Source organism: Pocillopora verrucosa, chromosome 9, assembly GCF_036669915.1.
Source record: "Pocillopora verrucosa isolate sample1 chromosome 9, ASM3666991v2, whole genome shotgun sequence".
NCBI lineage: Eukaryota > Metazoa > Cnidaria > Anthozoa > Scleractinia > Pocilloporidae > Pocillopora > Pocillopora verrucosa.
In genome coordinates, this window is record NC_089320.1 from 8,644,818 (window position 1) to 8,669,829 (window position 25,012).

Consider the following 25,012-nt stretch of genomic DNA (forward strand, 5'->3'; position numbering starts at 1 on the left):
AGTCCCAAACAGGTCCTTGTGTGAAGAAGATAGATGGAAATCTTAGTCTCGCAGGTTCTTACAAGTTAATTTCTTTTATTTGTGAGTGATTTCTATCTCCCAGTAATTTTTAAAAATTCATGTAAACTTTCAGAGGACTGGATGGCTTAGGAAAGTACATACATACATACATACATGCATACATACATACATGCATACATGCATACATACATACATACATACATACATACATACATACATACATACATACATACATACATACATACATACATACATACATACATACATACATACGTTTATTGCAACTCCCAAGCTGGGTTTTTCAGTTACAAAGCCTACATTAAAATTATTGTAATATTATAGTAACATTGTATTGGCCTAAAAATATATATAAGTGAAAACTAAGGCTAGTGCAATAGAAATACAAAAGGCCAGTACACGTTAAAAACACTAGTGAACTAAAACAAAAATTAGACAAGAATAGAAGATTGAAATGATTCATCTGTGCGTGACATTTCCACTAAGGAGCACATTCAGTAGGGTGAGCCTAAAGGCGTTTACATTCTCAGCTGCTTTTAAGTCATTTGGGAGGTTATTCCACAATTTGCATCCGCGATACGTGAATGCACGTTGCCCAGAGGACAGACAGCATCGTGGAATGTGGAGCAGATTACATGATCTTACCCTACTATGAATACGAGATCGTGGGACAAACATGTCAGCCAGATATTCAGGAACTAAATTATTTACACATTTAAATACCATTACAGCATCGTTAAAATAAAGTCTCTCCTTAACAGTGAGCCAATTAAGAGATTTTATGCCTTGGGAGACGTGGTCAAATTTCTTAAAACCTAATACAATACGGGCAGCAAAGTTCTGCACTAGCTGAAGCTTCTTTATATTTCTTTGAGATGTGTTGGCCCATGCAGTTAAATAATAATACATTGTACTAAAAACAAAAGCGTTCATCAAAAGTAAAAGGGTTTTCCTGTCCAAGAGGTGTTTAATCCTGCTAATCTGTACTAGTTCAAAAATACAGTTAGAAGTAGCTTTAACAACATGATCGTTATATGTTAAGGACTGGTCGATGTAGACTCCAAGGTCCTTTGCCAGAGGGACTGGTGTTATTTCCTTTCCCGAGAGTGAAATTGACGTTGGAGGCAATTTCCTCAGTAGTTGAGGAACACCAACCAGTAAGATTCTAGTTTTAGCTGGGTTTATTAAAAGGGAATTCTGACAGCACCATGGGCAAATTTCTCTCAAATCTTCGTTCAGATAACCAAATACGCGAGCGATGTCAGTTGAGCGAAAGGATAGGTATAGTTTACAGTCATCGACGTAGCACACAGACTTGCAGTGGGCTGGAACGGACAAGAGATCATTTACATAGATGGTAAACAACACAGGCCCCAAGATAGAACCCTGAGCAACTCCGTATTTAAGAGGGAGCGGGTCTGAGATAGCATCCCCAATGCGCACTCGCTGGCTACGACCAGACAGGTAATTATGAAACCACTCCAAGCTCGAAGAGGCAACACCTATGCTCTGTAACTTCTGAAGGAGAAAACCATGTCTGATACTATCAAAATTCATGTAAATTTTCAGAGGACTGAATGGCCTAGGAAACATAGGAGGAGTTGGAGATATATCGTCGTCAGCAGCTCTTCCCGTCAAGCACGGGTCAAATGCATTCAAAACTATTCTTAATTCAGCCTTCAAGCTAAGAATAGGGGCAGCCATTTTGAAACTTACTGCCTCAGGACTATGATTAATTAGAGGAAATTTGGTTTGATCAGCTGAGTTGGTAATGTAAATTGGCCACTGTTAAGAGTTTCTAAAGCTGACGTTGCGAGCGTAGCCCTTCGCCGCTGCTCTAACGAAGGACTAACGCTTGAAACTAACTTAAGCTTCAGAAAGTATTTACGTTGGCCAATTTACACTATAAACTTAGTTGGTAAAAACAAAATTATCTTGTAATACCTCCAACCGACGCAGCGCCATAGTTTCTTTAGAAACTTACCTCCTTTTCGATAACTAAGGGTTGGTCAAACCGGTATATCACATATTTTTGAGCCAATAAGAGTTTAATTGATCTGACTTGTTTTATGACTTTTCTGCATGAATTTCCGCGCTAGAATTCCCCGTTGATAAAGCTTTGCATAACCACGAATCATTATGAAATGACTAAGCGCAGTTGTATGTATTGACCGTATATTTCTCAAGTTGAGGGTTCTCTTGATCTAGAGCTGTTGCAAGAAGGGTTACGAAACACAAATGGAATGCGTACAAGACGATGCTAAAAGGTTTTGTGGGTAAGGATACATACCAGTGGTTTGGCCAATGATGAGGGCAATCTTTGAAGATAGGTATACATATCCCCTCGTTTTGATACGTAAAAGCAACAAGAACTTCCTTTGACAATGGGTTTGTCTGATAGGCCCTTTAGGTAATAACCTAAACATAGTTCTTTCAAGAAATATGTTTCTGACTTCTTTGTTAAGCAGAACTTTTTATTTAAGTATTTAATATGTCAAGGCCACCATGACTGCACAGAACAGTGCTTTATTGCATCCATAAGGCTACATAGCAATTTGTACTAAATATGATTTTCCATTCGGAAAAGACACTAGTATGATACACATACACTAGTTTGTGTACTGGATTAGTTCGTTTGCCAATGATTTACAACTAATAAACCACCATCTATTCATCATCACCGTCATCCTCATCACCACCCTCATCCTCATCATCACCGTCATCCTCATCATCACCATCATCACTATCGTCACCATCATCACTATCGTCACCATCATCCTCATCATTCTCATCATCTTCATCGTCTTCATCATCCTCATCATCTTCATCATCTTCATCGTCCTCTTCATCCTCGTCGTTCTCGTCAACGCTATCATCATCAAGATCATCATCGTTACTGTCATCAGCGGCGGCTGAATCATCTTCTTTGGTGTCAGCAGCAGCATCAGTGCTAGCATCCTCTGCAGCAGGCTCAGTCTCGCTCTGAGCTGGATCATTTTCAGCTTCAGATGGTTCAGCTACAGCTGGATCAGTGGCATTGGCACTTTCTGGAACGTAGTTACGAGCCTTATCTTCATGGGTATCTAATAGCGTGACATTTTAGGTATAAGATCCATAATGCTGTACAAACCATTCAAAAATATTAGAAAAGAAAAACAGCTGGGATATTTTCTCTTCGACTAAGTGTGCCCCATAGGGCACAGCCACATCGCATGTTGAATCTTTTTTTCAAAATTGATTAGGATTGGAGCTAGGTACGAAACCCACACCATCTTGAAGTTTATACCAGATCGTTCATTTCACTAGCAGATGTTTCGCTTACTTACCAGCTGGCATACACTGCACAGTAGCGAAAACGGCAATCAGAGCCAATGCAATCAAGAAGTTCCTCATTCTGTATTTGGTAAATTTCTCGATGAATCTAACAAAGAAACATTATGTCAATATGATGGCGATGGTATGGAACCAAACTGACACTGACAACAAAAAGTTCCTGAATTGTAAAATCAAGGCTCTCTGTTTCAGGCGTTCAGCCGGTAAAATGATGCGTGATAGTAAACAGCATAATGGTAACGGAGGAGCGAAAAAACCAGGGAGGTTGAGTCGGGTCGCGTAACGACTGATTATGATGTTCTTCTAAGAATATTAGTGCCAAAAATACTGTGTGCTTAGTGACTGAGCGGAAGGGCCGTACGGGAAAAAACTGGTTCGAGGTCAAGACTTACTCAGTCAAAAGGTATTTGTTTATAGGAGCACTAAATATTAAAATTTTGAAATCGTGTTCGATCTTGTATAAGACGCATTTACATTTAAACCATTGGCGTGCGTTGATTACAAAAAAGATTCCGTAATAAAAACTGTTTATCAAGTCCTTGAGTCAGAACAAGAGACTGACAATTCATCGAAAACTGCGACTCATTTTTTCATTTCTGTTATATTTTTATATTAAAGTCTGCCACAGGAATTTGCGTTCTCTGCAACAGAACCATGCGAGCGCAGGCTCAGACGGCTCTTTCCAGACCGGCTCACGTCAGCCCGACCAGCCCTACACTTCTAAAAAATGAAGGATATTTTGCATACATGGTTAAACCAATATTTGAGGTAATGATACGTGAAGCGTGAAGGAATAAAAAAGAAAAACCTGGACGTGAGCACAGAAGAAATTTAGTCTCATAAAACTTATCTTTTCAATATAGGAAGCTGAAAGGAGCTAGTATGTTGCCGTTGTGAGGGGTCATGGTGGCTGATAAGGCCTGATATGTGGCCGTTTCACTAAAAAGTGAGGTGGTATCCGGCAAGTTCTTATTTTGTTAACAATTATTTCACTTTATGTTATTCGATTCCAGCTCATGAGAAATTCAAACAACCAGAAATCATATGAAAGATTGAGTGACAAAATGTCAAAACAAAACGAGAGAAAGATGTTGAAATTTTAACAATTTCAATCTACTGCGGAATTGTTCTCTAGGAACTTATTTTAACCTGTCTTTAATGAAAAAGTACGAAAAGGAAGAAGAAATCTAAATTAACCTCACTTTTAGATTTGTTTTGTTTCGCCTCTTCATAATTTTTACATCGATGACCTCATGATTTATCGGTTAATGTTTAAACCTAAGACTTGGGCCGGTAACAAACCTCCTCTCCCTACTTTGTTTCCTTTATTTTGAAAGTTTAACCGATCTTAACTCGGCTACTAGAATGGAAAAAAATATCCGTTTCCTGCGAGAAACTTCATGTTCATTATTTTCTTAACAGTATCTTGAACGTAACGCCGTAATGAGTGATCAAACTGATTAAGTGTTGTTACTGATATAGATGCCGTGACAATTTTTTAAAAATGTTCAGCGATTCAGTATCATGTGGCACAGTGAAGTAGTGAGACACCAAAACAGCGACAGAAAACTTTAGTTAGACAAATGAACCTCTAGTTATGTAACTGTCTTATGTGAAGCTATTACTTGATCTTTGTACTCGCTTTTACCATGAAATAATCCCGACTAACTTGATTATGATTTCTACACCACTGAAAGCCATGCCAGAGCCAGAATTAAAGGAATAAAAGACAACTTCATAAACAAATAAGACTTGAATTAAGCAAAGAGAATAATTGTATAGTGTATACACGAAGGTTAATGATTTACCTTCTTCCGCAAAAGTTGCACCTTGCACTTAGTCCTCAACTCTTCGAATGGCGTTGGATCCGCAGACAGATGCCTTTTGTTCCTGTTTATTGTTGAATATGGTGATGTAAGATTAAATGGTCGAATGGCCTTTTTTCTAAAATATATATGGTTATTTTATTCCCTGCTGCTATTAACTGATCTCAAAACAAACATTTTTACGTCACCCTGGAAAAGAAGTCTAATAGTCTGTGCAGCGTAAGTTTCCACTTTTTCAACATGACACAACAAGCTGCACGCCACTAGAATCGAAGTAAGATTATAAAACATTTTCAGCTACATTTACCCAGAGTTTGTTAAAGCGCTCTTGAACAGTTTCTCTTCTTTCAATATTTGTTATTTTGTTTCAGTTTTGATAGCAGGTTGAGACAGGCTATAGGAGTTTAAACAAAAGAGGTGGTTAATAACAAGTTTTGATTAAGTGGAAATGGTTCATGTTTGGAAATTTGAACAAACTTTCAACACGTCTTTAGTGTTCCTCAAAAGCTGACCGTAGTAACTACTCTCTTGTAGTCCACAGGAATTGACAAAATCAATCTATGCCGTAAAAGTCGTGAGAAGTTAAATTTTTAATAAATATCCTCTTTTGATGAGGAGAAATTGTTTAACAAACACGAAAGTGTTTATCAATGCCACCAAATGAATTCATTTATGGTAGCGAATCACTTTTGGCCAACTCTTTATTGCCGTTGCAAAACCAAGATGAGATATGGAAAAAAAGCCAAACACTACTGGTTGTTTGGTGAACCGTCTCGAGGACCAAAACAGCAAATTTTAAACATTGATCAACTCCTGAAGTTCAAGAAACGGCTTAATTAAAACACTTTAAACGAAAAATCAGTAACGAAGTAAGTTTCTCTTTAATAGGACTGATTACTCTTGGGCTAGAAAAGCAAACTGACTCCCTTTCATATGTGGGTGAAACTTTACATCTAATGTAGGTTTTCGTTTATTCAGTTATAGATACTTAGTCTTTCTTTGAAAATAAATCAGCTTTTCAATTGCAACCTTCTGATTTCGCACATAACCGACTGAACTCAAGCTAATTAGGGACAGGTTAGAGGAAAGGGTATCGTTATATATCTTTTTGTGTTTGTTACATTTGTGGAAGATGTTGAAATTTTAACAATTTCAATCGAGTGGATGAAACTTTAGACGATTAAAATTCTTATTTCTTTTCGTACTTTTTCATAACAGAGAGGTAAAAATAAGTTCCCAAAGAACAACGTAATTAGGGATCAGGTTAGAGGAAAGGGCATTCATTATATATCTTTTTGTGTTTGTTACATTTGCATCAGGACGAACAAGCTGTTTCATTTAAAGTTACAATTAGTCATTATTTTCATTCTTCAGGGTTCGTTAATAACAACATAGTTTCAAGAAAAAAAGGGAAATTCAGTGATTGCGTGAATGCGAAACCAGCATTTATGTAGAATAATTCTCGGCAAAGGGTTAGAATCCTCTTTTATCTGTAAGGACGTTTAAGTGTTGTCAAATATAGTTAACGATTATCGGAGTTGTTTAAGCAGAGATTATAGTAGAGACGCTCAAGAGGAATTTTGAACATTCAATGCATGAATTCCAGAGACTTTGTGCCTCCATGAAAATCTGAACAAAGGCCATTGACCATAACAAAGAAGGTGCCGAACACAACAAGAAAGCTTATCAAATCACAAATCATGAAAAAATATTTAATAACTTTTCAGTACTTAAAACATCACACTTCTGTTGCTGTACTGCGCGTCAAACTGAAAATGTGAAATGCACGATGGAATGAAAATCCCTTGGTGGTCCCTGAGCTAATTTCATTATCTAGTAACCCTTTGTGATGTAATGTATTAATGAACTTCCGATACCTTCATGGTAATTATTATTTGTTTCTAGCCATGGTAAACCCTTCAAATAAAATTAACTTATCTTTCTTACGCTGTTTCTTTCTTTAATTAGCCTCATCCTTTGGTGCCAAATAAAAACTTCCAGTGAAGAACCGTTTGGTTCCTTGCATGGAGAACTAAGGACCGATGCACGGACCAGTTGGAAACATAAAGATACCTAAAGGTATATTGTTTACACTGGTCGACATGACAATTTGGGACACCGAGTGAATAGGAAGAAAAGTGTAATCAATAATAATCAATGCCCTTTGATATGAAATATATTTGATGAGTAAATACATGTGCAGGTACAGTTTACAACCAAAAATGAATAGCTTTAAATATGTTACCCTTCTACAGTTGACAGTAATACTATCGTGCCTGATTGGCTCGTTTCTTTTGATTCAATGCAAAATATGGTTTCGGAATTATTACATATCTGAAGATATGATCGAAGGTCTCAGTGGGGTTAACCGTTAGCCGTAAACGGCCAAAGATTTTGGCTGTTAGCCGTAAAATTTGACAAATTTTAACTACTAGTTGTAACAAAAATTACTTTATCATATAAACTACGTTTTTATACAAGGATTTCCAGCCCTGTGAAAAGCCGTAACAACACAAGTGAAAAAATACGATATTTTTTCACGTGTGTTTGATATCGCCAATCAGCTACTGACGCGCCACTTGCCTTTCGCGCCTCTCGATCAGGTTGATGAATGAACGGCAAAGCCTTCACCATTCTCAATCCACAGACGTTTGTCGGAATCTTTTCGGATTATGGCTACTAAAACACCGAAAAATCCGTATCGCTAACAGACAGTGACGTTCAAACTTTCCTAGAGGGGGAAGAAAACCAAAATACGAAAAGAAAAACCGAAGTTACGTATTCAGTGGCTTTGGTAATGGATTTCTCCCGGCTGAGAACGAAAATCAACAACTAGAAGATTTGCCACAGGCCGATTTTGGCCGTGTACCTGAAAGATTTCTTTTGTCGGTACAATTTCAATAACTGAGAATTCGCATATTGAAAATTAGGCCATTGTTTATTTTGTAGTGATTTAACGCACGTTTTCATCTTAGGTGCGCCAACGTTCTTTACGATTTTTATTCAGGGATTGTCAATCTTTTTTTTTTTTTTTTCATTCATTCATTCATTAACAAAGTTGACTTTGCTAGTCAGTAAAGGGCTTTTGTGTTTATATGATAAACAAAATAATACATGGTTGCTTGTAGATATGAAATTTCGCTCCTCGTGTACAACTCGACATCTCACTCGTGAGCTATCGTGTTAAACACTCGAAGAGAAATTCCATAACTACGCGCGCCCATGTATTATTCTCTATTTAAAAAATTTTGACCTCAATGAGAAAATATTAACCGTAATCCGTAAAACTCATCACCCCATTGAGACCTTTGTGATTTTGCTTTTACAGCCATACTTATATTATTATGATGGCTCGGTCTCAGGCAAATCCTCTGCATCCCGTTACTAATATAGGCAATATGAGGCTGCCATCGCAACACATATTCATCCTTGTGTGATACATCATCGCTCCACAACATCGTACGCCAGGAGATGCTGGATATACAAAACCCGCGCAACAAAGCTGGGTAACTGTATTGTAGGAAGTGGGATAGTGCTCAGCGAGGCAACAGGCTGAGTAAGGTGAGGGTTTGGGAACTACCCGATTTTCGCAGCACAATTGATTCTGTACATCATATGCCATCCTTCCGCAGCAAGCTGAATGATTTCCTACTTTGCGGACAGGAAGACCCTCGCAGCAGAGCTGAGTATTGACATCGTATGCTAGCGAGCCGCAGCAAACTGAGTGTATCCCTGGTTTGAATTGTACATAGCTATCACAGCATATTTGGGTAGCCATATTGTATACGTGACTTCCGCAACAGGCTGATTGGACTCCAACCTTTGGTAATGGCGTACTATCACAACACAATGTGTAATTTGCATCATAAGGATCACTTCCACAGCAGCTTGGTTGCCGGAATCCTATCTTTGAATGTGGGTTAGCGTCGCAGCACATCTGGGTTAATGGATTGTATGACTCGCTACCACAGCACATGAGACGTGCTGTTGTTGTCCTAGGGATTAATGTATCATCACAACACAAGAACATAGCTGTACTGTACATTTGGTTTCCGCATACCCCAAAAAACCTGCGAAATCTTGAAACTCCCTTGTTTGGTCCTGTTCATGACAAAGATTAAAGCAATATCAATATACTCAAAATGATTTTTTTATTCCCATATTTGCAATGGTCTTTAATGGTCTTTGTCTAAAACGGGTCCTCATTTGACCTGCAGTTTGCGTAGCGTGTTTTGTTAGACCATCACGGCTTATCCATATTTTGTTCCGAGACAATTTTTCCTTTTCTGTCTTTAGGTGTAGCAGCAGCATAGCCCTAGTACCACTTTCAAGGCAACAAATTAAATGAGCCAGCACTGAAATGCACAGCGGGGTCCAGTCCGAAGTTTAAAGGTTTCCCTCTTTTTTGCCCGTTTTGCATTTGAAAGCACGCGATTTTCATTATTTCTCTCTCTCTCTGTCTCCCCTCTCTCCCACTCTCTCTCTCTCTATGTTTCTGCGTCTCTTTCCTTTTATTTCCGTCTTACTTGCTTTCTTCAAAGAATTTTCTTTACCAAAGATTTTACCTAGAGAGCTCAAGTTAAATACTGACTAAACAAATCAAAGCCTCTTAGCTTAGTGATTTTAATTCTGTTGTGATAAAATGAGTCCCATTAATGAACGGTGAGTTATGCAGTGATCTATTTGCAGAATGATTCACTTTTCTAGCTGGGATTGTAGATTTTATGTTATGTATCTGTTATGTTTGTCAGCACAAACGGGGTCGAGACGAAGACCGAGTTGAATAAAAAGTACACGAGATAAGTACAGCAGCGAAATGATGAAGAAAGGGCAATACGCATGTAGCCTTTTCGCAGACACAAATAAAATTCTTGTTAAAAAGGGAGATCCCACATCAGGAAAATTGTTGTTTGGATCTTTTTGTGAAACTATATTGACACGAATGTTCAAAGTATATCCCCGGATTTACAAAGATGATATATTTGTTGTTTTTCAGTAACTCGAAGATAACTACTTATTCATGTACCTTATTACCTACCAATTCTTTGTTCATTTCTTCCCTGCAAAGCGGAGTCTTTGTTGAAGGAAGCACCGTTGGTGAGAGTTACCAACAGGACTGTACAAAGAGAAGTCGTTATAATGTACCACATCTCTGATGCCGTGCTTTCACCGATAAGCTATTTAGGCTCTTTGATTTGCTCTAGAAGACAGCTGCTTCTAGTTCTTGCCACGCGTGAGGGGCGTTTTTAAACTATCGATACTAACAACAATGTTTTTCAATATATATAATGGCTTGTGACAGTATCAGGAATGTAGTCAACTCAGTTAGCCTTCCGATAAATAACAATTGATATCGTTTTTATTAGTCTTAATCAATGTTGTTTCCAAGGAGCATTTTACAAACTCGGTCAGAGTAAATAAATTAAAAAAAGAGAAAAACTATCAACAAGGGCTGGTAGAATTCAGTTGGTAATTATTTCTTGCTTTTTAGTCTCATGTTTTTTAGACATCCTAAAGATATATCGCTTAAATATTTTTATAGTCATATTACAATACAAAACATTATACAAAGAAAACAGTATTGGACACATATTTGGTGCAATAGTGTGCAAGTGTAGCAACCTTAAGGTTGACTTCAAGCAGTCAACAATACCCTTATGGACCGTTGGTAGACCGACCTATCTCACAGTTTCAAATTTCTAACTTATAAGTTCTACATAAAAGGAAAAGGCAATTATTCAACTTTACATTTTTCAAATCCACAATAAAGTTTTAAACGCTCAGATCTGTTTCTGTTTTGCCTTTCTTTCTCAAAACTGATCAAACTGTGTGCGTCTCAAAAAAGGACACACAAGCCATACGTGATCCAATACACACAACAGGTTTCGTTGTGATCCAATTTACAGTTCGTTATCCACGTTGAAGGCCCACTCGATAATCATTTGGAGCAGAATGAACAAAAAACCCTCATTGGGAGCCCTCTGCTTTAGCCAGTGGTAAATGAGAAAGAAAGTAAAATGTAACAAAACTTTCCTTAGGTCATGAGTCATTGTCGTTTGCTTGTTCAAATATTGCATTGTTAGTAAATGATTCGCACGATGATTCCAATATCATTTTTTTTTTCGGCTGAGAAAATACTGGAAAGTATTTTCTAGTTCAACTATTTTAATTTGCCCTCCCTCTTTTTTTTTTTACTCAAATATTTATGGGTTGATGTCTGAAGCTTTCTAAAATTATCTGAGTTTTGTACGACTTGTCCTTATATTTTCCATATTGTACACAAAGAGAAGATTAGAGGATAAGAGCAACAATTCTTCTGTCGTTTGGATGAAAAGACTGAAATTCTTTTAGATGAATAATATTTGTGAATATTGATACTAATAGGTATGGAGTTTCCTGCCAGGTATTCTCCGTGGGCACCAAATAGAAACACACTCTGGGGAAAAAAACTTTGACTAAATTGGTTGGTACTGTGTTTGCTATTTAGTTGAGAGGCCAATGCTCCCAATATCATATATCTTCATTGCGGATCTTTTAGCTAGATATTTCATGCAGGGGCTCAAATATTGACCAAAATGATTATTACATCACCTAATTGTAGCGAATATTCTTCTCAGAATTCATTAGCTTAGTGATACTTTTTTCTCATAATTCTTCTTGTCCTAACTTTCATTTCTCCAAAAACAAACTGTCATGCTCTTGTTTTTACGGTGTTTAGGGTAACCAAAGCCTATCAAACCTGGTCGCCTTCTCGACGACGAATGTAAACTGAGAAAAAATACATCTTCAGTCAGTTAGTCGCTAACAATTTTATGAGAATAAAGAGAAAGAGTGAAAAGACTTGACCTGTGAACAGCCCCAGCTAATATATGTTAATAAGTCGAGTGAGACCGATATCACTGAGGTGGTTAAGAAATCTCTCATTAAGTTTTGTTGCTTAAAGTGATCTATGGAATAAGTATAACCCAACAACATCTGCTGTAATCGCGTCGTCGTGTCTTGATGACGACTAATAAAATGCAGCGAGTCCGGAAAGTCGTGCCGCTAAGCGGCCATTTCCTTACGGGCGATAGCTCATATTCCAGTATGAAATTCTTGCTTGATTAATTTAATTAAAGATTGACACAAACAATTAGAGCCAGTATACATTAACATTTGCCGAGGCAGGCGTTGTCTTACAACTTAAAGTGATACCTAATTATCAGTCCACATAACAAGCGGTGAGCAAGCGGTGCCGAAATGTAGCACACTGATGCTGTCAATCAGCCATAATGTTATGGTGGACATGAATTCTATTTAAAAACACTTCCATTTCTTTCTAGAGGGAAACAATCGTATTGGAACTTTCTCCAACCTTCGGTCAAGATCAAAAATCCGGTCTAATCTTATCCTCGCACAATATCTACAGTTCCAACCAAATTTTTGTTGCTTAAAATTTTTTATCTTATTACATCTCAATTTAAATTGTCTAACAACTTGGAATCAATTTCCACCAAATCGCCGAGCTTTAGGTTTCTTGCTGACCTTCTCTCATGCTACAGTTAATGAATATTAGTCAAACCGTTTGACTATTTTTCATTTATGGCATTTGGATCAAGATTCCATTGAGAGTCCCCACCTTGAATATGTGGAAGACAATTGCAATTGGCCTCTGAGCTAGTTGTTCTATTCCCTGCAGTTACATCGTGTTGGCATTATTACTAGCCAGGTCAAAACAGCGCTCTAGAGTTGTTATTCCGTTTGAACTTTATCAATCTGCTGTCGCGTCAAATTGTCTGCGGTGTTCTGCGTATCACGATCAGTCTTTGCAGTCCTTTTGGTCAATGTTGTGCTGTTTCTACGACTCAAGTTCACTTATGTCCATTGCATCACTCCTCGTTCGCAATTTATAAGAGAGTAATCAAGTCATGAAACTAACGAACGAACTATGGATGAAATTTGAGCCTTTAATTTTATCGTAAAGAATCAAATAAGTTAATTAATTTTACTGGTATAAGCGCTTGACACTCAGACTAACAAACACATGACCCACCCCAAATTACATGAATTAATTATAATCAGTAAGAAGTGCAAGTCCATTCCTATCCCTTATGAATAAATACTATGATAAGTAGATAACTGTATCAATATAACCCTCCTTAGTTTATTTGATGTGTATTTCTTAAAAACCTTAAAGCTTGCACTGGATCTATATCTGTAGGTAGAGAACTCCACAATTGTGTGAATGTGATAAGGATACAAGATACATTGAGGGACGGAAATTTTCGAAAATGATTTTGTTTCATAATCTTAAGTGTTTTAGTACAGTCTATCGAAATTCACCACTTTGGGAGATAAAAACATTATTCCTGGTGAGAATTTAGGAAAAGATCATTTTCGAATCAAAGTAAACAAATTGGCTAAGGAAACTTTGGAAGCGCTCTTCTACGCTTTGACCTTCGAACCAATTGGCCAAACATTCCCGAATTCGGGGCTCACGGAATAAGACCGATTCCCTTGGAAATTGGCAGAGAGTAAGATCGATAGTTGAAGAAAAAAACCGCGTGGCCGAATTTTGATTTTCGAATTCTTTTTGAGATATGACGATGAGTGCAAAGGTCAGCAATAAAAATTGCAAACTCGAACTTGAAAAGCTCATATTTTTGCAAGAATACGTCGATCAACAACCGGCCACACGACTTCTTAGCACATTTTGGCATGCTGATTGACTTCCCAGAGACTGTTTGCCGAAACAAGAAAACGCTAGCGCGTATTAAATCGATTGCAGACACATGAGTAGTTTTCTCTTTCTTTTCAATTATCTCTGCATTTCAGAAAAATTAAAAAAACAAGGAAATTCTCGAATTCTGTAGTTTATAAACTGTAAAATGATTAATCGTTTTATATATGGATTAACTCAAAGCACTTGCTTAATGGTAATTTTTTGTGACCCACCGTAAAATAATATTGTAGCCTTCAAAAAGTTTCACTCCTTCGTGAATCGTAATGTAATTATTTAACACTCTTACTCCACCGAAAAAACCTCCCTTTAATTTTCCATATATAAACTGTATTTCCTATACAATTTACGGATCATCCTTTGATGAAATGAGGTTGTGATCTCAACTTTATTCATCGGTGAGAAAGGCCCGAAAAGCTAATCTAATCAACAAAGCCAAAGGAGTACACCCTCTTGCCTGGCCAGTAAATGTGCAAATACACTCTTTTTTTTAGAACATCGTCTAATTTGGGCTTGAGGCTGAACATACTTATTTTTTTGCGATTTGTGCCTGAAAACGTTATTAACATCTTCAAGTTGTGTGGAATAATGCCTCAATACATAAATTAAGTTCGACTTTAGCGTATTGTGCAATAAAGAAACCGCATCGTTAGTGTTAAAAAATATCCCTGAGTATTTGAATTAATTGTTAGACCACAGTTTTACATTGCTTTTACCTATATTTACACTTCTCACAAAAAAAAATTAGCAAATTAAAGACGTTCTTAACTGACTTTCAGCCTGGGTATGTTCTTAGTATGTTTTCAAAATTTTGGTTTATCTCAGCTTAAACATTCCTTTAAAAAAGGTTCTTATAAACCAAAAAAGAGTGTAACACATTTGGCACTTGCAACTCAGAACTAAACAAGCACACATTGTCACAAAGTTTGAGTTTCAAATGTAGTCTTTAACAATTATCTTGTGCCTCTCACTCTTCCAGTCATCTTAGGCCGCAAACCGAAATATTGGGCTAATACAAGTACATGAAGATCCCGTGATGTAAATGATTTTTAGTTCCACCCAATTAAGCCAACCTCCGCCATTAGAATCATTCCATCGTCAATAACATGTATTTCAAATTTTCCAGAAAGTTTTAAGGCTCATCTCTTGAACTTGTGATAGTCTCCTTTTTCAGAACCTTTCACTTTGCCTTTTGGAGTGCTCAAGCCTCTTTAATGTTTGTTTCCTCAAGAAATTTATCGTTTGAGTGTTGCCTTCCAATCAACATGGAATTTTCAACAGCCTTAGGACTTACTCAAGATAAAGTGGCATAGCTCTTTCCAATATGTTACAATTCGAAATCAAAAGGGGAAGAATTATCATTAATCACTTTTAAAGATTCCTGATTTATCCAATATTCTTGATGACATTCTTGTAATGAACAAGAGATCAATTTCCATAGAAGAAGAATGATATCCGATTTCTTAGAGTGCCATCCCAAAACACTAAATGAATAAACTGACGCACTAAGAAAAGTCTCTCTTTCCCAGCTTATTTCGTCAAGGGAACAGTAAAATTAGCGTGCAGAAAAGGATCCACGCTGTACACTCGCTGAGATATGCCCACGGCATACTTTCCTTTGATTAAAAGGAACGGTGAGCGTTTGTTTGTTGAGCTTTCTTGAGGATATTGCGCGTCATAGCTCTCACTGATTTAGTTTTTCTTATATCCCATTCGCGAAAGTATCTTCCGTAAAGAACTCTGTGCATGTGATTCGATCTAATAACATGAATACGTATGAAGGCAAATTAAGGTTTGCCTCTAATCATCTGGCTCATGACAGCTTCGAATAAAGCATATAAAGAGTTTGTAAACAGTTTATGAGCATATTTATGAAGTCTATAGACTTACCGGCTACTGTTGCAAGCTTTTAACTACCCAAAAGTATTCTAAAAACTCGAGTAGGCGAAGATTAATCGGACATTTAGAAAAAAAGTAAAAATAGAGTGGGAGACGCGGTGCCTAAACTGTTGACGAGGTGGACTCTTAGTTGTGAGTCTAGGTTCGAGACCTGGCCAGGTCATTTTGTTGTGTTATTGTGGGAGTTACTTAGCTCTTACAATGCATATCGAAGATAAGTACCCCTATTCTAATTATAATAAGCGCCCCTATTCAATAAGCATTATTGAATAGGGGCATTCCAATAAGTTTTTACAATAAAAATGAACGGTAAAACACGACGTTTCGACCAAACTTCGGTCATTTTCAAGTGAATAGTGAGAATGCAATTCCGAATGAAACACACCACCTCACTACAATAAGCTGGACCTTGTCGATCTTCTTAGAGCGGTTACAAAGGACCAACTTTTATTGTTTAACGGCCATTTATAAGTGAACAAACAGACGGAGTTGCTATGGGCTCCGCCCTTGGTCCTCTATTAGCCAACTTTTTTATGTGCAGCATTGAGGATACTTTGAAACTTGAATCCAAGATGCCCACATACTACAAGAGATATGTGGATGACACACTGACTATCATGCCACACATAACATCAGCAGTCAATTTCCTCGAGATTTTAAACCAGTACCATTCCGGTTTATCATTTAAGTTTACCATGGAGACGAATAGTAATAGCACGCTTCCCTTTTCGGGCACCCAGCTGCTCAACAAACACGCACATGTTGAGACTAAGGTGTATGTTAAACCCACAAATACTGGCCTTTTGCTGCATTACAAGAGCCATTTAGACTACCGATACAAACGCGGGTTACTAAAAACTATGCTTGATCGTGCATTTCGGCTTTCATCCAATTGGTGTTACTTCTCTGAAGTATGTGATCGACTGAAATTATTGTTTTCTCGACTGAAATATCCTGACAAACTTGTCAACTCTACTTTTTCACGTTTATCGCCATCAACCTGTTTCCTCACCGACTGTCAGCGATCGAACAAACCCCATTTCTGTTGTCCTACCGTTTAAAGATCAGGCCTCGGCTGATATTGTATGTGTCCAACTCAAAGATTTTAGTCAGAAGATCCACACGACCGTACAGCCTGTCAGCCAGAAGATCGAACAAGATCTCAAGTTACGAGAAGCGAAGCCACCGGTTGTGCCTTGTTTACAAATTTAAATATGACCTGTGCGATGCAGGTTATATTGGTTTCACACGCCGCCATCTGCATTAACGTGTTCAAGAACACAGAAACTAGACTTCATTGATTGGCAAGCATTTTCGCGACAAGCATTCTTTGGCCCCAAGGGATCTTACGAAGAATTTTAATGTTTTAAAGAAGTGTACGACAAATTTGACTGCCTACTTTAAGAAATGATTTTTATTCAAGAACTAAGACCGCTCTCAATGTGCAGTCGGACTCAACTCGTGCAAAGGTTTTTAATTAGGTTCTAATTTTTATCTTTAATTTGGTTTTTAACTAGCTTCTAATTATTTCTTCTTTTTGTATGTTCTCATTGTCTGTTTACACTTCCAAAAAACTTTTATACTTCTTATACACATATATATACTCATCGTGACATTCTTACTACCCACTTGAAAATGACCGAAGTTTGGTCGAAACGTCGTGTTTTAAAGATTACTTTTATTCTCAAAAGTTTTACGAAATCGCTACTGATAGGCATTTCAACGAGCGCCCGTAATTATTTTCTGTTTCAGTAACAGCACTAATAGAGTACACATACATTGCGATCAACCGTGGTCCATTTTCCTTTAATTTCTCACTAAACGCGTCACGACAAAAAAGTGGTCTTCGTCTCAGTTTCTCAGCTATTATGTCGCCGTGAGTGAACCGTTCCTTAAAACGAAAGATCCAGTCAAAAGAAATATCACATTCTTCTTTGTCTCAAAAAAAGAATAAGCACCCTGTTCCTAATAAGCGCCCTCCCTTGAGATGCCAAAAGGAAATAAGCGCCCCGGGTGCTAAATCGAATCATGACGATATACCCCATGTGATATTCCCCAATTTTCAAAACTTACGTCTACTTCAATAAAAGTCTTTGCTTAAAATTTGATTTAAGATAACAAAGCGTTTAGCTATTGTTACAGAGAAAAGGACATGTTTGTTTCTTCATAAAGTCGTATTAGAGAACACCAGGAAAGAAAACATCCCACACAGCAAACAGTAAGCTGTTTGTGAACATTTGTTTGCGTATCAAAAAAGAACACACAAACCATACGTGATTCAATACACACAACAGTGTTTTGAACAGTCAGGTTTTGTTGTGATCCAATTTACAATTCGTTACACAAGTTGACGGTCTCTCAATGATAATTTGGAGCTGAGAAAAAAACTCCCTCGATAAGAACCCTCTGTTTTAGCCAATGGCCAACGAGAAGGAAAATTAATTGTAACAAAACTTTCCTTGAGTCATGAGTCTTTGCTTGTTCAAATATTGCTTTGTTAGTAAATGATTCAAGTATAGTTCATAACACCGATGACTCCAATATCAGTTTTTTTCGGCTGAGTTTACAACTGGAATATATTTTCTAATTCGACTTTTTAAATTTGCCCTCCCCCCTTTTTTTTTTACTCAAATATTTATGGGTTGACATCGAACGCTTTCGAAAATTATATGAGTTTTGTACGACTTGTCCTTATATTTTCCATATTGTACACAAAGAGAAGATTAGAGGATGAGAGGAACAATTCTTCAGTCGTTTGAATGAAAAGACTGAAATTCTTTGAAGTTAATAATATTTGTGAATATTGATACTAGTAGGTATGGATTTTCTCGCCAGGTAACCTTTGTGGGCACCAAACAGAAACACACTCTGGAAAAAAACCTTGACTAAATTGCCTGGTACTCTGTTTGCTATTTAGTTTAGTTTTTTGCTATTTAGGCTAATGCTCCCAATATTATATATCGTCATTGCGGATCTTTTAGCTAGATATTTCATGCAGGGGCTCAAATATTAACCAAAATGATTATTACATCACCTCATTGCAGCGAATACTCTTCTCAGAATTCATTAGCTTAGTGATACTTTTTTCTCATAATTCTTCCTGTCCTGACTTTCATTTATCCAAAAACAAACTGTCATACTCTTGTTTTTACGGTGTTTAGGGTAACCAAAGCCTCTCAAACCTGGTCGGGTTCTCCACGGTACTTATAAGTTGAGATAAAATACATCTTAAGATTTTGGTAAATGCTAGATATTCAGTCACCAACAATTTTATGAGAATAAAGAGAAAGAGTGAAATGACTTGATTTGTGAACAGCCCGAGCTAATACATGTTAATAGGTTTAGCGAGATCGATATCACTGAGGTGGTTAAGAAATCTCTCATTAAGTTTTGTTGCTTAAAGTGACCTATGGAATAAGTATAATCCAACAACATCTACTGTAGTCGTGTCGTCGTGTCTTGACGAGGACTAATAAAATGCAGCGAGTCCAGAAAGTCGTGCCGCTAAGCGGCCATTTCCTTACGGGCGATAGCTCATATTCAGTTATAATATTTTTGCTCAATTAATTTCATCAAAAACTGGCACAAACAATTAGATCCAATAAGGGGCAGGCGTTGTCGTACAACTTAAAGTGATACCTTATTATCAGTCCACATAGCAAGCGGTGAACAAGCGGTGAGCAAGCGAAACGGAACACATCGATGGTGTCAATGAGCCACAATGTTATGATGGACATGAATTCTATTTATAAACACTTTTATTTCTTTCTAGAGGGAAACAATCGTATTGAGCTTTCTCCAACCTTCGGTCAAGATCAAAAATCCGGTCTAATCTTATCCTTGCACAATATCTACAGTTCCAACCAAATTTTTGCTGCTTAAAACTTTTATCTTATTACATCTCTAGGTTTCTGTTTAATTGATCTTTTACATTTTTGTTTTGCGAAGAACCATCAAGCTAACAAAATACAACCAGGGAGACTGCGTGGGTGGAGGAAACAGTTCCGATGGGCTTGAAGATGAATTGAAATCGCCGAATACTTTAATTGACGATCAAGTAGAGGAAACTTTGTCTGCTTCTTTCCGGAAACTAAAGGAGGAAACCGAAGTAAAGAAGCCAGTATATGAATATGATGGAACATCTAGAGGTAGGCTAGCGATTACAGGCTTCAGGCTATTTGACATGGAAGTTCTGTGCAATGTGCTTTGGATGTTGAGATGCCATCAATGTGGTGAATTGAATCTTTTGTTTACGGAAGATGAAATTAACAGGAAGAGGTGCGCCTCAAGTCTGTGTTTACTGTGCGAGAATTGAGGCTGGAAACATTTATTTTATACTTCTAAGCAACATGGAAAGAGCTTTGAGGTGACCACACAAATTGTTTATGGGATGTGAACCCTTGGAAAAGGGAAGGGCATACTGGTGCCAAAACATTTTGCACTTCAATGAACATTCCCCACCCCAGCTCCAAAAAGTTATTCCAAGATTTAAAGCATGATCGCATCTTGTTTGCGGTCTATTGCTAAAGAATGTATGAGAAAAGTAGCTGAGGAAGAAAGAAAACTGAAGGGGTCAAATGATTCTGCTGGAACTGAAGCTGTGAACTGTGGTGTGTCTTGGGATGAGACATGGCAGAAAAGATGCTTTTCATCAAGAAAATGGCTATGTAGCAGTCATACCTATTGACACAGGAAAGGTGCTTGATGTTGAGGCTCTTAGCCAGGCATGTAAGCAATGTGAGTTACATGAACATTTAGACAAGAACAGTGAAGAATTCCAGAAATGGAGAGCAGACTACATCACATGCAAAACCAATTTTAAAGGCTCTGCTCCTGCCATGGAACCTGAAGGTGTCGACCGTATATTAAAAAGATCTGTGGAACTTCATAACTTGCGGTATACTGAATATTATGGAGATGGTGAAAGTAAAAGTTTTAGCAAGCTGAAAGTTGTATATTTAGCCTCTGGTATTACGGTTGAAAAGAAAAATGCATCGGTCATGTGCAGAAAAGGGTGGGCACAGCACTTCGTAAGTTGAAGCGTGAAAACCCAGGCCTGGGAGGGAGAGGAATGAGAAAAGCCATCCATGCCAGTTTTATGCACTGAGCTTCCAGTGAGTCCCGCCCACTACACGATCATTGCCCTACTAGCAGCACAAGTTGGTGCCGGTATCAGCGAGACATAGCAAACGGTACAATTTTCTGCATACATGGACCTGGACTTCCCTTGCCAGTTATTGCTAAAGTCAAACCTGAGTATGTGAGACTGAGTGAAGACAACTTGTTGGAAAAGTGCTTGCATGGGAAAACACAAAACCAGGACCAGACATTGAACGGTATGGCATCGCATCCTTACGGAAGTATATATCAGTGGTGAAATTCTTGAGATGGGTCTCTATGATGCTGTTGCATACTTCGATATTGGTATTTCTGCTGTTTGAAGCTATTTGATGCTCTAGGCATTCCTTTAAGAAATTTACGGAAGCTGAGTGCCGGCAACAAGATTAGGCGCCTGTTCACCTGGCACAGAGAAAGAGCCAAGGCGACATAAAAAGGAAAAGGAAAGTTCCCCGGAGCTCAAAGAAAAAGGAAAGATGACAAAAGGGAGGAGGCAGAGGGTGTGAACTATGCCTTTAGACAGTTTTAGCCATTTGAAACCACATTTTCTTTCTTGTAACTCTTTTTAAATTATATCATGAACTTTTAAAGCCTTTTTTTCCAAATTGAGAATTTTGCACTTTTACCACCGCATAAGCTCGTTTGAAATTCTACTAGTACTCAGATCGATTGGACGACCGTGTCATGTATTACGACACAAATTCTGTGATTGACAAATGGAGCCCCGGACAAAGTGACATGTAATTAGGAGATCATCTAAGAGAGATGAAAAGTGAATCAGACGCTAGTGATTACATTACCGAATTCGTGTCTGGTGGTACCAAGAATTATGGGTATGTAACGAAACAAGGGAAGACTTGTTGTAAAGTGCGAAGATTTACTCTAAATTATCGCGAAAGTCAGCGATTGCATTATGACATCATGGAGCAAAATGTGTCGGACGAGATTCAGTGACCCCTGGACGAGAGGCGTACCATACCAATAGTGAATCCATGTTTCTCTGTGCATGAACCAGCAAGTAAAAAAAATCAAGATTGTAAAACGCGTCAAACAGTACGGATTAGTCTTTGACAAGCGAGTCGTCGATAGTGACACTTTTCTTTCTTATCCTGCTGGTTAAATGAAAATGGATGATGAATACATAGAACTCGTTCAGACACCCGTAGATTTGTAACAGAGTAAACTTAAATGTAACGCGAAAGAAAATTACAATTTCAAAGGTATAATATAACGCGCCATGTTTTCCATGAACGACTTCTGACCCGGAAGTTTCTTGGTGGCCTGAACCATATTATCGTCGGCAATCCACTTCTAGTTGTTATCGTGCTGTTTGTCAATTCCATCCAAACTATTTATTCCTGGATCCCCACGTCCGAGTCTTTTTTTTCAAATGAGTACCTGATCCCAAATATTGATGTTCCTTTTTGGACAACGAGAAAGGAGGGAATTATATTCCCAGCTTGCTGATCCAGTTTTGAATGTCGTGTTTGCCTCCTTTCTGTGCTCTTTGTCTTTGTCGTTTCTTCTTCTTCTTCTTTTTGGAAGTGGGTCAGTTAGAATTCTTCATATTATTCGTCTACTTTTCTTCTTAAGGGTTTCCCTAGAGCAGCCTCTTCACCTTCTTTCAACCACTCCAATTTTACATCCACCACATTTTCTTCTCCTCTTCTTTTTTACTTTTTTACGAGGCGTTTGAGTAAATTCTCTACGACACCTGTCATGGCAGCATCTTCTTCTTCAGCTGTTAGAATAGCAGGCCTTAAAAATAAAGCCCCCATTTCAAAGAGACCATACAATTCCACCAGTAGTGCCAAGCAGGGATTCAAGAGAGGATTGAAAAGAGGATTGAAAAGCGAATCGAAACGGCAATCGGCCGAGCGACTCAAAGGATATTTCTATTCGGAATGAATCACATCGGACCTGTGTATTCTAGAAATATGTCTTTAGTACGTGCTGCCATTCTTGAGGATACGATTTTAATAATTTTCCTGGTAGAAACATGTCTAAACTACCGAAATGTTTTTATGACGAGAATTTTTGGTCCAAAAAGGTCCAAGACTTCTTTATCGTTTCCTCCTTCATGCCGTTAAATCGTCCAGTACCAAGACACCCCCGCGAGGAAACCACGTTTCCAATTGTGATAATTCTGGAACTCCTTCGTGAAATTTCACTCCGCCTTTTTTCATCGATCTGAATTTATCCTGCCAGTCACCGTAACAGTACACGATCACAGATGTTGTATTCACGAATAATTCTTGATGGTGGCGTGATAATAACGATTCTGTAAAACAGGTCTTGCCACATCCCGAAGGACCTACCATAATGATACTTGATGGAGTCTTAACTCGAAGCGGTTCGATTCTTTCCATGATGAGGATCAAAAGACATTTACCATATCTTCTGAAAGCATTTCTTATTTATGGAGGATATGGTAGAAATTTTAATGAGGTAGCATTCGAACCTACGACTTTCGGGCAGTGAATCAGACGATCTTCCCGCTGAGCGACCCAGCCATCGCCACACTTGGTAAACGTAAATCAACTCTTTTATTCCTTCAACGCATGTGACATGTCGTTTGATGACCTCCTTTCTTAGAAGTTGCATGCCATTCTTTTTGTGAAATCTCTTCTTCGATCACCGTTATAAAAATTGACCTACTTTATGATCATTCTCTACATAATCGTGTTTAGAAAAACGTTTAAAAAAATCTGACAAGTCTTTTCCTCTAACTGTATGACGCAAATACATCAAGGCGTAATCGCCACAACTCTGACTGTAAGGGATTGCAGACTCCAGTGTTTGTTCATACTTTCGATCAAGAATTGTGTGGTTCCGTATTCTTGTAAAGGTAACTTGTAACCATCCATGATCTCGCAAACGTTCCCATCGGTTCACAGAGCCAACCAATGTTTTCCAGGTTTATCGAGCGGATCCGTGTTTACCATGTACCCCACACATCTACCTCTATGTGGATGATGAGGTAATTTGTCGTGGGTAAGGTACCGTAAAAATGCGGACACAACACGTGATCGTGTCGAGCTAAAAAATCTAATTGCACTTTATTCCATATAATCTTTTCCATCTTCTTTGATCTTACACAGATGTTTGACCACAGACGATGTCGTGCAACACGACCTGATTGGAATCGACCTCTAGCAAGTTTTTGTCATGGGTTCTAGAAATCCTCCTGTTCTCACATCACCTGATTGTTTTTTGGTCTAAGTAGGGACAGTCCACGCATTCGATGGCCATGTTGTCTATGGCAAGAAGGGTATAGTTTGAAAGCAGCTATGGATACTAGACCGGCCGCTAAGAAACTAAGAATTCCACCATTTAACGGGTTCTGGATTTCTATTCAATGGTGTATTCTATTTGAATAGTGTCACACTATTCAAGCCCACCTCCCACATTACATCCAATTGTAAAGGAAAGGATAATCGTATCTTGAAACTGATTGGTTGATTATGCGGAAATTCGCTCAAACTTCCGTGACTAGGTAACGAGATGCAAAGTACCGATTGACTCATGGCACTTTCAGACACATCACATCACACGTCAAAATTACGGTCCCGATCACCCATCCATTCTTGAAAAGACTTAGACCGAATTGACGCGCGAAACGTGGGACACCACCTAAGCTTCCGGGTTTCTTGGGATTTCCATAAGCTTTCAATAGTCCTCTTCCTTTCTTTATCTTTTTCTCTGGCTCGGTTCCAACACAAGGACAACAGCAATGAAGACGCGTTAAATTAAATATGGAAGTGCACCGATAAGGATATACGTTTTCCATTTCGTTGAAATAACTCCGGGCCTCTTTTGGAAAATTGTGAATAGCCAAAAGACGAATACGATGAAAGAAATGGAGTGGTTACGACTTCGGAAAATTATTCTAAGGGTCATAAACCAGCCTCATCATCTTGTGTGTACATTTCTATGGTATTCAGGACATCGTAGAAATAATCGTGTCGAGATCTATGAGTCTTTCCGTAGAAACCCTGACATAATTGCAAAACGATTTTCCACGTCAATCGATCCGTCCCCTCGACCTAGAGAGTGGACAGACAAGTGAAGATACTCG

At 38.1% G+C, this 25,012-nt stretch overlaps 2 protein-coding genes and 2 pseudogenes across 3 annotated transcripts; 2 read left to right on the top strand and 2 right to left on the bottom strand.

The window, feature by feature from the left end:
- Nucleotides 1–2,545: 2,545 nt before the first annotated feature.
- Nucleotides 2,546–5,282, bottom strand: LOC131773946 (nucleolin). Of its 2 annotated transcripts, none has more exons than XM_059089931.2 (3): nt 5,181–5,282; nt 3,366–3,460; nt 2,546–3,086 (listed from the first exon to the last, which is right to left on the bottom strand). In XM_059089931.2, the coding sequence occupies exons 2-3, from the start codon at nt 3,430–3,432 to the stop codon at nt 2,707–2,709; spliced, it is 447 nt and encodes a 148-aa protein (XP_058945914.2). In that variant the 5' UTR covers nt 3,433–3,460; nt 5,181–5,282; the 3' UTR covers nt 2,546–2,706. The 2 variants fall into 2 exon arrangements, with proteins under 2 accessions (XP_058945914.2, XP_058945913.2); XM_059089930.2 differs by having other exon boundaries at nt 2,546–3,122.
- Nucleotides 5,283–6,891: 1,609 nt separating this feature from the next.
- Nucleotides 6,892–10,572, bottom strand: LOC131773936 (galaxin). Its single transcript, XM_059089913.2, has 2 exons — nt 10,237–10,572; nt 6,892–9,299 (listed from the first exon to the last, which is right to left on the bottom strand). The coding sequence occupies exons 1-2, from the start codon at nt 10,346–10,348 to the stop codon at nt 8,557–8,559; spliced, it is 855 nt and encodes a 284-aa protein (XP_058945896.1). The 5' UTR covers nt 10,349–10,572; the 3' UTR covers nt 6,892–8,556.
- Nucleotides 10,573–14,914: 4,342 nt separating this feature from the next.
- LOC131773916 (uncharacterized) lies at nt 14,915–17,227 on the top strand (annotated as a pseudogene).
- A 1,407-nt stretch (nt 17,228–18,634) lies between these two features.
- Nucleotides 18,635–22,065, top strand: LOC136283466 (uncharacterized; annotated as a pseudogene).
- Nucleotides 22,066–25,012: the final 2,947 nt, after the last annotated feature.

What these genes read in the sequence shown, in the direction of transcription:
- LOC131773946 (XM_059089930.2), bottom strand. Translation starts at nt 3,432, where the DNA reads ATGAGGAACTTCTTGATTGCATTGGCTCTGATTGCCGTTTTCGCTACT. An exon ending in TGTGCAGTGTATGCCAGCTG is followed by an intron (nt 3,123 to 3,365) that starts GTAAGTAAGCGA and finishes TCACGCTATTAG; the next exon opens with ATACCCATGAAGATAAGGCT.
- LOC131773936 (XM_059089913.2), bottom strand. Translation starts at nt 10,348, where the DNA reads ATGTGGTACATTATAACGACTTCTCTTTGTACAGTCCTGTTGGTAACT. An exon ending in AAGAAATGAACAAAGAATTG is followed by an intron (nt 9,300 to 10,236) that starts GTAGGTAATAAG and finishes TGTCATGAACAG; the next exon opens with GACCAAACAAGGGAGTTTCA.